Raw genomic sequence first — 15,618 nt, forward strand, 5'->3', positions numbered from 1 at the left:
TTATTTGTTGTGCGTGGAGAGAGGCTGACCAACAATGGGTCTTCATCCTTTGTCACATTTTCTCAGACATAAACACTGTGGTCCTGACTTTCATTCAAGAATGTGATCCTTTTCCAGTTGTCTCAAATCCCTTTTATCTTTTCTCATGCAAGTGTCTTTCCCCGATTCACTTTTTTGATCGTAAGTTTTTTTCTGAGAAACACCTCATTGATTGTTTTCCACTGATTCAGAACTTTCTGATGATATCAATAATTGTAGATTTAGGTAATTTTAGCATCGTACTCATATTTTTGTGAGAATATCCACTCTGAAATAGCCTGATGATCATATTTTTCACATCCACAGAAAGCAAACGACAATAAAAATATAACGTCACATAACTTCATGTAGCTAAGAAAGCTTGAAATAGAGTTCATCATCATCAGTAACGCTAAAAACGAAGACCTTTAATGTACGGCCATGACAGAGAATGAAAACATACCATCATTGTGACTGAATACTTTTGTATACTGTAGCTGTATAGTGATTTGTTGCTGGTCAAGTCAGAATAATAGAATGTTGGTCAAGTCAGAATAATAGAGTGTTTGTCAGGTCAGAATAATAGATTGTTGGTCAAGTTAGAATAATAGAGTGTTTGTCAGGTCAGAATAATAGATTGTTGGTCAAGTTAGAATAATAGAGTGTTTGTCAGGTCAGAATAATAGATTGTTGGTCAAGTTAGAATAATAGAGATGTTTGTAAGTCAGAATAATAGATTGTTGGTCAAGTTAGAATAATAGAGTGTTTGTCAGGTCAGAATAATAGATTGTTGGTCAAGTTAGAATAATAGAGTGTTTGTCAGGTCAGAATAATAGATTGTTGGTCAAGTTAGAATAATAGGATGTTGGGTAAGTCAGAATAATAGATTGTTGGTCAAGTTAGAATAATAGAGTGTTTGTCAGGTCAGAATAATAGATTGTTGGTCAAATGAGAATAATAGATTGCTAGTCAGGTAGAATAACAGAATGTTGGTCAAGTTAGAATAATAGAATGTTGGTCAAGTTAGATATTGCAGTTCTTATGTAGTATGTAACTGTATGTTGTTAGGTTGGTGGTCAGGTTTCTCTTTGGTTACATCCAGTTTTTTTTCTCTAGAGTTTGTTTGGTCATTTAACTCTCTAAGAAATTTTCATAACAAAAGTGGACAACCTTGTCTTACTGCCATGGCAATTAATTGACTGTTAAAAATAATATCTATTGTTGTATTAACTTAGAGTATTTATTGTATTTATTGTTGATTTAATGCAGGTGCAAATCTGCCGACTTTTCTTCTGATCTGCCTCCTACAACAGTGATCATCACCTTCCACAATGAGGCTCGGTCCACTCTCATCCGCACTATTGTCAGGTAGGTGAATTCACCAGGTATTCTGTTGGCTCTTACTGAAGTCGTTTGTAAAAATGCTTATTGTTAAAGAAAAATTACTTTTGAACAAGATGTAATTAATTCAGTTGTGGCTAGGGTGAAATTTGATACTTTCTGAAAAAATTGTTGCTAGGATGAGACATGACACGTTCTTGGAAAACTCTGGCTAGGATTAAAATTGATATCTCCTGTAAATATTTTTCCATGTCATGTTGTGGTTGGTAGAATTGCATATGTTTACAACACGCAGCGACTAGATGATTAACAGTGGTGTACAATTCATCTCCTTAACAGACTGGACTTTTGCATTAGATTTTGTATTAAACAGGAGTAAGAGACATTTTCTAGAATTAATTTTGAAGATATTGCATAAATATACAAAATATACCTGTGGCTTTTAGTGCTCAGAGGTTAAGATTATACATCTCTGATGTGGATTTGCATAACTATCTATGATATATGATATTCACCGTGATAAAGAATTATCTTGTGAGTTACAGCTATGTAAATTTCTGTAATTGCAGTGTTTTCAACAAAAGCCCAGCGCATCTCATCACCGAAATAATATTGGTGGACGACTTTAGTGATGATCGTAAGTCACAGGGAAATTTTGTTGACCAGGGAATACTTCCTGTAATCACTTACAGATCATGGTACTAGAGGACACTAGAGGTAACCTCTAGTTAACCTTACAAGTCATGTTATTGGGGGACACAATGGGTAGGATAAAGTTACCCGTGACAAGTCATGTTACTAGGGGGACACTAGAGGTAACCTCTAGTTACCCCTCACAAGGTATGTTATTGGGGGACACAAAGGGTAGGCTCTAGTTACCCCTCACAAGTCATGTTACTAGGGGGACACTAGATGTAACCTCTAGTTACCCCTCACAATTCATCTTACTAAGGGACACTAGAGGTAACCTCTAGTTACCCCTCACAACTCATCTTACTAAGGGACACTAGAGGTAACCTCTAGTTACCCCTCACAACTCATCTTACTAAGGGACACTAGAGGTAACCTCTAGTTACCCCTCACAACTCATCTTACTAAGGGACACTAGAGGTAACCTCTAGTTACCCCTCACAAGTCATAATATTGGGGGACACTAGAGGTAACCTCTAGTTACCCCTCACAAGTCATAATATTGGGGGACACTAGAGGTAACCTCTAGTTACCCCTTATAAGTTATGTTATTTGGGACACCAGGTGTAGCCTCTAGTTACCCCTCACAAGTCATGTTATTGGGGGACACCAGGTGTAGCCTCTAGTTACCCCTTATAAGTTATGTTATTGGGGGACACCAGGTGTAGCCTCTAGTTACCCCTTACAAGGCATGTTATTGGGGGACACCACGTGTAGCCTCTAGTTACCCCTTACAAGGCATGTTACAGGGGAAACCAGTGGTAACGTCTGAAAATCCCTCACATGTCAAATTACTGGTAACACCATGGGTTTTCTCTAGGTGCCCCTCATAATCCTTATTATTGAGAACACCAGAGGTAACCTCTACTTAGCCTCCATATGTTATATTACTTTGGGACACCAGGGGTAACCTAAGCCATGTTACTGGAGAAACCAGGGGTAACCTCAAGATACCCGTCAGAAGTCATGTTACAAGGTATTAACTGGGGTAACCTTGAGTTCACTCTCATGTCATGCTACTGGGGACACCTGGAATAACCTCCACTAACCACTCATTGTATATCTTGGTGTATAAGACGGTATGCCATGCCTCTTTATAAGACCTTCCTATATACCTCTATGACCCTTTATATACATTTCTTGATGGATATTCCATTGGTCACACAGCATCTGATGGCTTGGAATTGGAAAAGATGAAAAAGGTGAAGCTGATTCGTAACAATAAGAGGGAGGGACTTATGCGATCCAGGATCAAGGGAGCTGATGCTGCGTCGGCGACGGTGCTAACCTTCCTCGACAGCCACTGTGAATGTAATGAGAAGTGGTTAGAACCTCTTCTGGAACGTGTTGCCGAGGTCAGTTAGTTTGTTTCATGTTTTTGGCCAAGATTCTTTACAGGAAAACATTGTCACCTTCTGTGTGACAAGCAGTATCATTAATGGGTCAATTAATGTTATCCGTTACGTCATTATAAAGTGTGTTTGTACCTGTATACAAGACAAACATCGTGTGGTTAGCCCAATCATTGATATCTTAATTGATGTGATTTGTTATGTCGTTGTAAAGAATAAATATTTGTCTATATACAGGACAAACATCGTGTGGTAAGCCCAATCATTGATGTCATCAACATGGATAACTTTGAGTACATTGGTGCATCTGCTGATCTCAAGGGAGGTAAGTCATGGTGTTTTACATACTGGAAAAAAAAAACAATTCTTTAAATGACTTTAACACCAAATTGATATACATTAAGGGAAAATTGGATACCACTCTAGCAGGTGAAATCATGAAAATGTATTATTCAGAGCTTTTTTCTTTTTTAATGAATTTAATGAAATATTCTGTTTTTGATGTAGGCTATAAAACAGTAAATGGGTCAAGTTCACTTTCATCATTCTGTTCATCAATCTGTCTATATGCTATCATTCTGGGACAGAAAAGGAACACATATGTCTTTGTGAAACTTTGTGAACTTCTTCCTGTTTTATGCTCCCTGAAATTTTCAGGTGAGCATGTCATTTCCACTTTGTCCATCCGTCCTTTGGTATCTGTAGCATAACTTTGCCCACAGTTAAACAAGGATCGTCAAACTTGGTGTATACATTGGTTATACTAAGAGGATGTGCATTGTACCAGGGCCTACAACCCCTTAATTACAGAGTTATTGCTCTTTATAAGAATTTTGTGTCAAGAACACAACTTTAAAATGCTTGCATTTACACTAGGGTAATGAAACTTGGTGGATACATTGATCATACTAAGACAATTTGCTGTGTACCAAATTCAGGACCCTTGGCCCTTGAATTACAGATTTAACTGCCCTTAGTTAAAATTGTATTTCTGGAGCGAAACTTTACCAACATTTAATCTAGGATCATGAAATTAGTTGTGAAGTTTCAATTTTCTACAAGGTCTAGGTTACCTCAGGTTAAGCATATGACCAGGTATGTTTTCTTTTCAGTATATTTTTTGCCTCTCATTTGCCCTTTAACGGCACTGGATGTGGGATTTTGATTGTTTTATATATACTAGTTGAAAAAAGGAACTGTGCATGTGTAAAATGTTCATGTATTGCTCAATTTTATTACTTAAAGCTTGAAACATTATACGGGTAAGTTGTGAATGCTGCTCCATCGTTTACATTGCTCAGTGCATGAGTTGCACATGTAGTTTGTCTGACCCATATCTTTGTTTTCATGTTCTTTTTTGGCCAGCAGTCAATCACAAACATATTTGTCACCTAAACCTGTGTAAAAGCATAGTGTAAATACCTGTAACACACAAAACCAGCATAAATTTGATATGCCATGGCAAGGTTGAATAAAACTGACAGATTCCATGCTGTAGGCATGATCAAAACTGGTGTGTGTCATACTGATGTTGCCGGACAATTTGGTGTGCACTGAAATACAGTAGACACCTTGTGGAGATGGTACCAACAGTTTGGGACCACCAGAGGCTGGCCTCACACAGGATGTCTACCCATTACATCTAATTGCCATGATACGTATATCCGGGTCGTTCATTTCCATGAAGTATTCAGAACTGCTTCTTTGACAACTAGAAATATTCCTGACCTTAGAAGAACCGTATGTAATCAATCAGTTGAATGAGGCATAGAACTACAACGTCCAGCCATTTGCCCTGTTCTTCAGCAGCAGCATCATGTAGCACATTTAGCCTGGTGAAGACGACACATACACACGGCAGGACTGGGCAAGTGTTCATTTCATGGATGAGTCTAGGTTACATCTCAGCAGCAGCGACGGTCGTTCTAGAGTGTACCGTCCTGTTGGTGAACATTTCCATGACTGTTGTGTGATTCAACAACAGCCATTTAGTGGAGGTAGTGTCATGGAGTAGGGTGACATCTGATTCTGTGGCAGAACAGCTCTTGTGGTTGTGGACAGCACACTTACAGGCATCAGATACCGTGACAAAATCATCCAGCCTCACGTCCTTTCATTTGTGTAGCAACTTAACGTCACACTGCAATGATAATGCTTCCCTGCATGTCACGTGGGCTGTCACTGACTTCTTGATCCAGAATAATGTGGATATGCTGTCCTGTCCTGGCCTGCAATATCACTGAATATACCGCCTATAAAACATGTGTGGGATGAGATGTAGCATCGCGTACCTCCAAAATCAGCTGTTGTGGTTACTTGACCTTGACCTTATGAAAATATGGAATGGTATTCCCTTGGCATTTTTCAGCACACTTGTTGCATCAATGAGGCATCATTGTCAAGCATGCAGTGATTCCAATTGTGGACGTACACGGTATTGATAAGCTGAACTTTGTTTAGAGAATATCTGTGAAAACTGATCTCTGTCCAAGATGCTGCTGATGCAATAACCATATCAACTGAGCTGGTGTTAAATAAAGGTCAGATAAAACCCTGTTGAAAATTTTATGGTGATTTCATATGTACCTCCTTACATACTATACTCATGCACAGTTTCATTTTTCAGCTAGTATATTTTTGAATGAGATATTATAATCAGGTTGAAATTCTGGGATCAGGATTTGCTGTTTTTTCTAGTGCATGAGGAATGGACTTTTATTAAAGTCTTTTCATTCTGTCATTCCCAGTTTTCTGCGCATTTGATACATTATATGTTTTTAATTGACATTAATTTCTGATTGTGCTATAGACATTCATTATGATAGTATTTTAAGATTTCCATTTATTCATTCATTTAACACATTTTCATTTCAGTATTTCACATTTTATTTATTTCACTTATACTTTTTTTTCATTTCGTTGATCATAATTGTTTATTATATATATATATATATATATATATATATATATATATATATATATAAGATACACACTTAAACTATTTAGGTAGTCTGTATTGTACATTTGTATGTTGTCATTTTATCCTTCCGTGAGATTTTTATTTCACTATACAAATGTTGAATGCAATCGTAATATTACTTTAATCAGCTTTGGAAATGATATATTTTTAGATAAAAGGAGTTCCTTATAGAATGAGTATCATGTCATTATATTCAGTTTTATTTCTGAGTGAATTTTGAAATGTTTTGTAGGTTTTGATTGGAATCTTGTTTTCAAATGGGACTATATGACTTATGAGGAAAGAAATAAGAGAAACAGCAACCCCATAGCCCCAATCAGGTAGGTGTTTACTGACCTATATTTCCAATCAGGTAGGTGTTTACAAACCTATATTTCCAAGCAGGATCGTGTTAACAAACCTATCAATCCAATCAGATTGGTGTTTACAAACTTGTATATCCAATCAGATTTACAAATTTATATTGCCAAACATGTAGTTGCCTACAAGGTTATTTTTAGCAAATCAGATAGGTGTTTATAAATCTGTATGGTCAATCGGGTAGGTGTTAAAAAATACTCAGAGGCTTACTATACCAGGTGTATGTGTACTTTTAAGATTTAGTAATATAGTATAATTGACAAAGGGATGTGTTTACAAATCTATAAATGTTCTATAACAAATATTGGCATGGTTGCAACAATATATAAGTTAATGGGTGCCAATAATTATCTCCATACCTCATACTCAACATAGGGGGTTTAAGAGCAGGTTTGTCCACTGGATCATGTGTCTGTCCATTTATTGTGAATCTTTAGTGTCTGATGAACCTTCCTTAATAAATCAATATCTGACTCCGTCTCAGGATTCATTTTTTATATATATATTCAATAGTTCCTTATACTTTTTTTTGGAAGGAGAGGTTTATGTTACATTGTATTTACAGAACACCAATGATTGCTGGAGGCTTGTTCACTATTGAAAAGAGTTGGTTTGATGAGCTTGGAAAATATGACATGAAAATGGATGTTTGGGGTGGTGAAAATCTAGGTATGTATTTTACCTTACACACATAAATATTGGATTAAAAATTTAAGTAGGATGTATTGTACTTTTACACACTGAAATGTTGTAGAAAATGTAGGTATATATTTTACGTTAAACACAAAAATATAAGTATGATAACAATAACTCCAGTGTTCTTGATCAACATAATGATCAGTCTGCATTATTTAACTTCCCACTTGTATACACTGTTCTCTACTACAATATCATTGAACACCAATCAGTATGTTGTCTGTCTTCCTTTGCTGTTGGAATCAAAACTAAAAGACAGTTCACTTCATCTTCTTCTCAAGATCTAGATATGGTATAATCAAACGCTCTTCATGAATGAAAGCATCTTAATGTGCTTTAATTACCAAAATGAGTCTCACATTTCTTTCTGGGGAGGAATATTTTTAGACATAATAGAAATTTGTATTTTTGAGCATAACGTTGGTTATTTCCCACTGAAAATAACTTTATAAGAATTATCAGTATAGGATGACAGTTTTGATGGAATGCATGTATTGACACTGTCTATATTCAGTGTCACAATTTCTATTTCACGACACTTGATAACTATCCTTTAACCTTTATATTCAATATTGTTTATCTCAGGTGACTGTCAAGGTAGCTAGGCCTCTTTTTGTAAGATATGACATCACCATGTCGTTTATTTGGCATAATACATCATTCTGTGTGGTTTTGTTAATTAAATAAACTATGGCACCATTATTTTATATTATTATAAATATTATGTCTACATCATTATATTTGGTTTTTCTCTGTAAGATTGTGTTGCACTATTGTAGAAATATCTTTCCGAGTGTGGCAGTGCCATGGATCGTTGGAGATAATCCCTTGTAGTAGAGTGGGACATGTCTTCAGGAAACAGCACCCGTACACCTTCCCCGGAGGCAGTGGCAACGTGTTTGCCAGGTAACACTGGATGCCATTTTGTTGATATGGAACAAATAGCAGCCATCAAAGTATTTCTGATTTCTTTCAGTTTCATGACAATGTTTTCGTACTTATTTGTTACAGACAAATGCTTCAAACATTCATTCTTTATATCACAATATGATTTGGGTTTGATGGCTTATGGAAACCATTACAACAAAAAATTGGTCCAATCCATCTACATGGTAATGAAAAGAAAAACATGGTCAGTCTCACAGAGAATGGCGCCAGTAGAATTAGAAGCCTGGCCAGATGTCAGATCAAAAGTGGACGAAAAGTTTTGAAACTGAAAGTCAAAATACAGCTTGAAAATAATGTTAACACAACAGAGATCTGTTTCAGTATATTCCTTAGGATAGATTAATCGAGAAAATAGAATTGTTTTATCGGAAGAGTGTTACATACTGTGGTCAAAGGCTAGGGGCCATTCTGTCAGCTTTTGGAGATATATATGCAGCACTAATTATAAAGATCAGTTGTGAAGAGGTATCACTGTAACTTGATGTTTTTTGACACAGGAATACACGACGAGCAGCAGAGGTGTGGATGGATGAATATAAGGAGTTCTACTACGCAGCTGTGCCTTCAGCTCGCATGGTGTCCTTTGGAGAGTGAGTTCCCTATTTGTACCAAAGAAACAAGTTTTCTCACTGTTATTCTTGTGTCTGAAGTCATGGTTGATAGTCAGACTACTATTACAATTCCAAGATAATTTTATTGAGGATATAGCCTATCGGTATGATCCAGCCTGTCTTCACATAATTATAGCATATACATACATATGCATAAGTCTGTCTACAACTATACATAAATATCTGTCTAATCCGTTGTTTTTCTCTGGTAACTCCGGCTTTCCTCAACCATCTAAACTTGGCATATCCTTAAATGACCCTGGCTGTTAGTAAGATGTAAAGGAACAATAAATCTAATCAAATTGGTGTTTTACATTGTGATAATTAGAGTTCACACATCGGATAATTCTATTGATACTGTACAAACTGTATTCACTGTTGAGAGGTTTTTATCTGTGAAATGGTTAAAGAAAAGGAACAATAATGCTATGGTAGTATGATGTATACAGTACAATGGTACAGTGCAAATGGTGTGAAAACTGTTTTTTTAGATTGAGACAGAAAGAGTGCACAGGTCTCTAATGAATTTTAAATGTATACAATGACTAACCAACATCTTGTGCCATCTATGGTCAAGCATCCTGTTCGATGTGATCAAATATTTTCACTGGTTTGCTTTTCCATTCTAGCATCACAGATAGGTTAAAGCTACGAGAAAATCTACAGTGCCATTCTTTCAAGTGGTTCTTGGAAAATGTTTACCCAGAACTCAAGTAAGTACTGATTCTTAAGTAATGATCTTTACTAGTACAACATATTCACTTTCACTTCTTGATCTTCTAAAAACACTCTTAATAGAGTTAATACCTTGTAACTTAATACTTAATGTGTTTAACTTTTAGACATTGTATTTTGTACTTGATGTGTTATACAATGTAACTTTATACTGATATACTGAAAGGACTTATATATCGTAATTTCACACTGAAACGGCTAATACATTGTAACTTTATACTACTGAAGGGACTAATACATTGTTTTTTATACTTGACATGTTATACAATGTTACTTCATATTGATATACTGAAATGGCTTATACATTTTAACTTTACACTGAATGAGCCAATACATTGTAACTTTACACTGAACAAGCTAATACATGAAATCTTTGTACTATCAGTACAAATGAATCATACCTTGTTGGTACATTTGTAACTGACCAATAATTTTTTTGTGTTTGTTACAGAGTACCTAACACACAGGATGTGGCATTTGGTTGTATCCAACAGGACACAATGTGTGTTGACACAATGGGCAATTTCGCTGATGGCACCTTAGGAGTCTTTCCATGTCACTTCGCAGGAGGAAATCAGGTCTTTTTTTTCCCCCAATGAAAATAGATTTTCACATATTGTTTAAGAAAATGTCCCACCTCAAAAATAGCTACTGTAGAGAGAGTTAAGATACAAAGGTCCTACACCATGCATTGGTATTGCTGACAATTTGATAACACTCTGTTTGTTATACCCCTGTAATAGGGAGGGAGGGTTATACTTGAATCAGGTTGTCTGACCATTTGTAGATACAATGATGTACTGGCTACACCTCCTATACTACTAGGTAAATTTCAATGAAACATGCTGGCAATAATCCTTATACATTGCAAATAAGCATGATCTATATCACATCGAGTTATCTCCCCTTTTCGGAAACTTATGTCCCTTAAAGGTATCCAGAAACCATGACTCTAAGCTAATTTCAGGAAAATATTAATTTCATGAAAGATTAAATAAGTTTGTTAGTAGATATATTGGTGGGAGATGACATCAATACAGCGATGATAGATGACTTACATTTGATGATTTACAGGAGTTTTCACTAGGTAAAGATGGAATGATTCGACATCTTGACCTCTGCTTGACCTTGACATCAACAGCAGAAGGCAATACCATCAAACTATATCAGTGTCAGGAGAACAACAACTTACAGGTAAGTCAAACAACACCCTTAGTTCAAAGTAAATCACTGATTACTTCACAGCTCCAGGTAAATCACTGATCACTCCACAGCCCCAGTGATCACTCCACAGCCCCAGGTAAATTACTGATCACTTCACAGCTTCAGGTAAATTACTGATCACTCCACAGCTCCAGGTAAATCACTGATCACTCCACAGCCCCAGGTAAATTACTGATAACTCCACAGCTCCAGGTAAATTACTGATAACTCCACAGCTCCAGGTAAATTACTGATCACTCCACAGCTCCAGGTAAATCACTGATCACTCCACAGCTCCAGGTAAATCACTGATCACTCCATAGCCCCAGGTAAATTACTGATCACTCCACAGCTCCATGTAAATTACTGATAACTCCATAGCTCCAGGTAAATTACTGATCACTCCACAGCTCCAGGTAAATTACTGATCACTCCACAGCCCCAGGTAAAATACTGATTACTTCACAGCTTCAGGTAAATTACTGATCACTCCACAGCTTCAGGTAAATCACTGATCACTTCACAGCTTCAGGTAAATTACTGATCACTCCACAGCTGCATGTAAATTACTGATCACTCCACAGCTCCAGGTAAATTACTGATCACTCCACAGCTCCAGGTAAATCACTGATCACTCAACAGCCCCAGTTAAATTACTGATCACTCCACAGCCCCAGGTAAACAATGAAGTTTACAGCAGCAGCTGTTATGGCTTACTGTGAATAAAGAAAACCTATATGTAAACTTTTAGAATAATGAAGTCCATTCTCTGTAATGTAGAGTGAATGTGCTTTTCACTTCTTTTAACTAAATTAATTACATAATAGATTTATTGCATGGTTATCCCAAAAATGTCCCATTTGTGTGTTTTAGGTGTGGACTAGGTTCAACGAAGACACCATGCTAAAGAGTAAACATCTGGATCTTTGTCTGGACAGTAGGGAAGTACAAATAAAGAGTAAGGGGCTCACAGCCAACAAGTGTGATACAGAGTCATCATCACAACGATGGAGCTTCCAAGTCTCCAGGAACTAAGTGTAAAGGGCTTGATGCCAACAAGTGTGATACAGAGTCATCTTTGCAGTTGGAGTTTCCAGATCTTCAGAAACTAAGGACTGTTGTCGTGGCATTCTCGCAAAGAGGCTTGATAAGGTTCTGCCAAAAAGTCAAATGAAATCCAAGGATTAACTATTTTCTAGTTTATGCCATAATTGTGTGTTACAGCTTTACTCCATCTCAGGGTCCATTTGTTATTTGTAGTTTGTCTGGTAAATCTCCAGTTGTCTCCCCTCCACATAGCCTTGACATCTTTTATTCTAATGCCCCTTCCATTATGTGGGGATGCCCTGGGCTGTTATTCTCTAATTTATCATAATTTGATCTCTGTTCAAGTTTTCCTTTGTGGATGAAGACACTGAATTGTAATTTGGAATGTAGATGTATAAATTTGGTTCTGATCAACGATTTCTTTTTCCAAAAGATATGACCTCTGAACTTAAAAAAATTTCAACAAATCAACAGATTCTAGGTATTTTCTCGGGGCTGGATGGGAATATGTAACTGAAGTTTAATATGAACATTGGTTGTATGTTTGTACTAAATCAGCTTTATATGGATTAAAGTAGTCAGCGTTGGTTGGTCAACTGATACCTGACACAATCTGGAAAACTGCCAATAACACTAAAAAGCTCCAAACACATCATTGGTTGCCAGCAGGGGTATTCAGGTCACACCAACACATGTTGTTTTGATTTTTGACAGAACTAGTCAGTAACTGATTTCCCCTTAAACATCCAGTTTTAGAAACCATGTATTGACATCCAGGTCACAAACAGCCTGAGTAGTACAGGAGCATAAGTCACTAGGAGTGAAGAGGGGTTTACCAGATATGGGTGTTTTTCCCATGTTATTTTAATGCAGGACTTCCTGCAGTGCAGGTGGTTATGGACGGCATTTGCTTACAACAGTTACATGATGTTTAGAGTATTCTCCAAGATTGTTTATGTTACACCTGGTGTGTAACAATAGGATTATCAAGGTATAATGTACTGATAGATGTGATTATAGACATACAAATCCTACATGTTTATCTAATTAACCATGGATCATACTTATAACCTTTTGTAATATAAATGCTGGTCACACTTTTACTGGTCACACTTCCCTGTAAAGCCAATCAAATTCTATAAGGAAGTTTTATATGAAAGAAAAGAAAGTGTGGTATTTTTAACAAGTATGAACTTAACAATTATAAAGATCTGATATTTCATGCTTATGAAAAGGGCACTGTACTGGTTCAGATTGCTAAACATGACAGCTTTGTAGATGTGCTATTGTAGGCAGGTCAAAGCAGTTACACTTTGATACAGCCTTATTTGATATGTTTAATAATCAACTTTTAATGAGAAATGTCTGAGTATGCTTTGTAATTAATTTTAATGGGCAGTAACTTGGTGTGCTCTGTAATTAATTTTAATGGGCAGTAACTGAGTGTGCTCTGTAATTAATTTTAAAGGGCAGTAACTTGGTGTGCTATGTGATTAATTTTAAAGGGCAGTAACTGAGTGAGCTCTGTAATTAATTTTAATGGGCAGTAACTTGGTGTGCTCTGTAATTAATTTTAATGGGCAGTAACTTGGTGTGCTATGTGATTTATTTTAAAGGGCAGTAACTGAGTGTGCTCTGTAATTAATTTTAAAGGGCAATAACTGAGTGTGCTCTGTAATTAATTTTAAAGGGCAGTAACTGAGTGTGCTCTGTAATTAATTTTAAGGGGCAGTAACTTGGTATGCTCTGTAATTAATTTTAAGGGGCAGAAACTTGGTGTACATTGCGATTTATTTTAATGAGCCATTACAGAATGTGCTCTATGATTAAGTTTAATGGGTAGTATCTAAGTGTAATCTCTGATTAACTTTAATCTGAGAGTACATGTGCTTTTCTGCTCTTGAATCGTTTTATTAAAAATTCTTGGACTGATTTTCTAATCATGCATTTTGAGTCCCATTTGTACTGCATAATCAAGTCAAATTTGTAACAAAAAGTGACAGCAATTTTACATTTATGAAAATCAAAGTTGAAGATTTACTTGTCTCCTCTCTCATCTTGGTAGATGATTATAATTGAATATAACTGAAGCCATTTTCCCCCTATGAAATCTCTATCAAATTGTCCATAAAAAACAAAGGAAATGATCATTTTCAGTCCATCATTAATCTGATCATGATGATCCATCATTAATCTGATCATGATGATCCATCATTATTCTGATCATGGTGATCCATCATGATCCATCATTAATCTGATCATGGTGATCCATGATGATCCATCATTAATCTGATCATGGTGATCCATCATTAATCTGATCATGGTGATCCATCATTAATCTGATCATGGTGATCCATAATGATCCATCATTAATCTGATCATGGTGATCCATCATTAATCTGATCATGGTGATTCATCGTTAATCTGATCATGGTGATCCATCATTAATCAGATCATGATGATCCATCATTAATCTGATCATGGTGATCCATAATGATCCATCATTAAGCTGATCGTGGTGATCCATCATTAATCTGATCATGGTGATCCATCATTAATCTGATCATGGTGATCCATCATTAATCTGATCATGGTGATCCATCATTAATCTTATCATGGTGATCCATCATTAATCAGATCATGATGATCCATCATTAATCTGATCATGGTGATCCATAATGATCCATCATTAAGCTGATCGTGGTGATCCATCATTAATCTGATCATGGTGATCCATAATGATCCATCATTAATCATGGTGATCCATCATTAATCTTATCATGGTGATCCATGGTGATCCATCATTAATCTGATCATGGTGATCCATGTTGATCCATCATTAATCAGATCATGATTATCCATCATTAATCTTATCATGGTGATCCTTATCATGATGATCCACGGTGATCCATCATTAATCTGATCATGGTGATCCATGGTGCTCCATCATTAATCTGATCATGGTGATCCATCATTAATCTGATCATGGTGATCCATCATTAATCTGATCATGGTGATCCATCATTAATCTTATCATGGTGATCCATCATTAATCAGATCATGATGATCCATCATTAATCTGATCATGGTGATCCATAATGATCCATCATTAAGCTGATCGTGGTGATCCATCATTAATCTGATCATGGTGATCCATAATGATCCATCATTAAGCTGATCATGGTGATCCATCATTAATCTTATCATGGTGATCCATGGTGATCCATCATTAATCTGATCATGGTGATCCATGTTGATCCATCATTAATCAGATCATGATTATCCATCATTAATCTTATCATGGTGATCCATCATTAATCTTATCATGATGATCCACGGTGATCCATCATTAATCTGATCATGGTGATCCATGGTGCTCCATCATTAATCTGATCATGGTGATCCATCATTAATCTGATCATGGTGATCCATCATTAATCTGATCAGTTATCAGTTATTAAAGCCACAAGCTGAGATCGTGAAACTGCTGGTATGCTCTCATTTTTGTCGGACAATCAAGCAAGAATTTACCTGTCATTACAGTATGAATTTTACCGTAAAGTAATTATCATATTAAACATATTTAGCATTGCATGTTCTTGTTCATTTCAAGGAAAAAAACAATAAAAATACTAAT

At 36.2% G+C, this 15,618-nt stretch overlaps 1 protein-coding gene across 1 annotated transcript in view; it reads left to right on the plus strand.

Moving 5' to 3' along the window:
- Window positions 1-14,720, plus strand: part of LOC132543352 (polypeptide N-acetylgalactosaminyltransferase-like) — a 30,070-nt gene extending 15,350 nt beyond the window's left edge. The window contains exons 3-14 of the mRNA XM_060206844.1: window positions 1,288-1,386; window positions 1,929-1,996; window positions 3,217-3,404; window positions 3,639-3,726; window positions 6,614-6,701; window positions 7,307-7,410; window positions 8,217-8,343; window positions 8,883-8,975; window positions 9,626-9,709; window positions 10,183-10,309; window positions 10,806-10,925; window positions 11,808-14,720. Coding sequence (XP_060062827.1) covers window positions 1,288-1,386; window positions 1,929-1,996; window positions 3,217-3,404; window positions 3,639-3,726; window positions 6,614-6,701; window positions 7,307-7,410; window positions 8,217-8,343; window positions 8,883-8,975; window positions 9,626-9,709; window positions 10,183-10,309; window positions 10,806-10,925; window positions 11,808-11,969 — 1,348 coding nt within the window. The 3' untranslated portion in view covers window positions 11,970-14,720. The remainder of the gene's footprint in view (window positions 1-1,287; window positions 1,387-1,928; window positions 1,997-3,216; window positions 3,405-3,638; window positions 3,727-6,613; window positions 6,702-7,306; window positions 7,411-8,216; window positions 8,344-8,882; window positions 8,976-9,625; window positions 9,710-10,182; window positions 10,310-10,805; window positions 10,926-11,807) is intronic.
- Window positions 14,721-15,618: the final 898 nt, after the last annotated feature.

The sequence above is a fragment of the Ylistrum balloti genome, unplaced genomic scaffold (genome assembly GCF_031769215.1).
Source record: "Ylistrum balloti isolate Yb309-2 unplaced genomic scaffold, AGI_CSIRO_Ybal_v1 Utg369754, whole genome shotgun sequence".
NCBI lineage: Eukaryota > Metazoa > Mollusca > Bivalvia > Pectinida > Pectinidae > Ylistrum > Ylistrum balloti.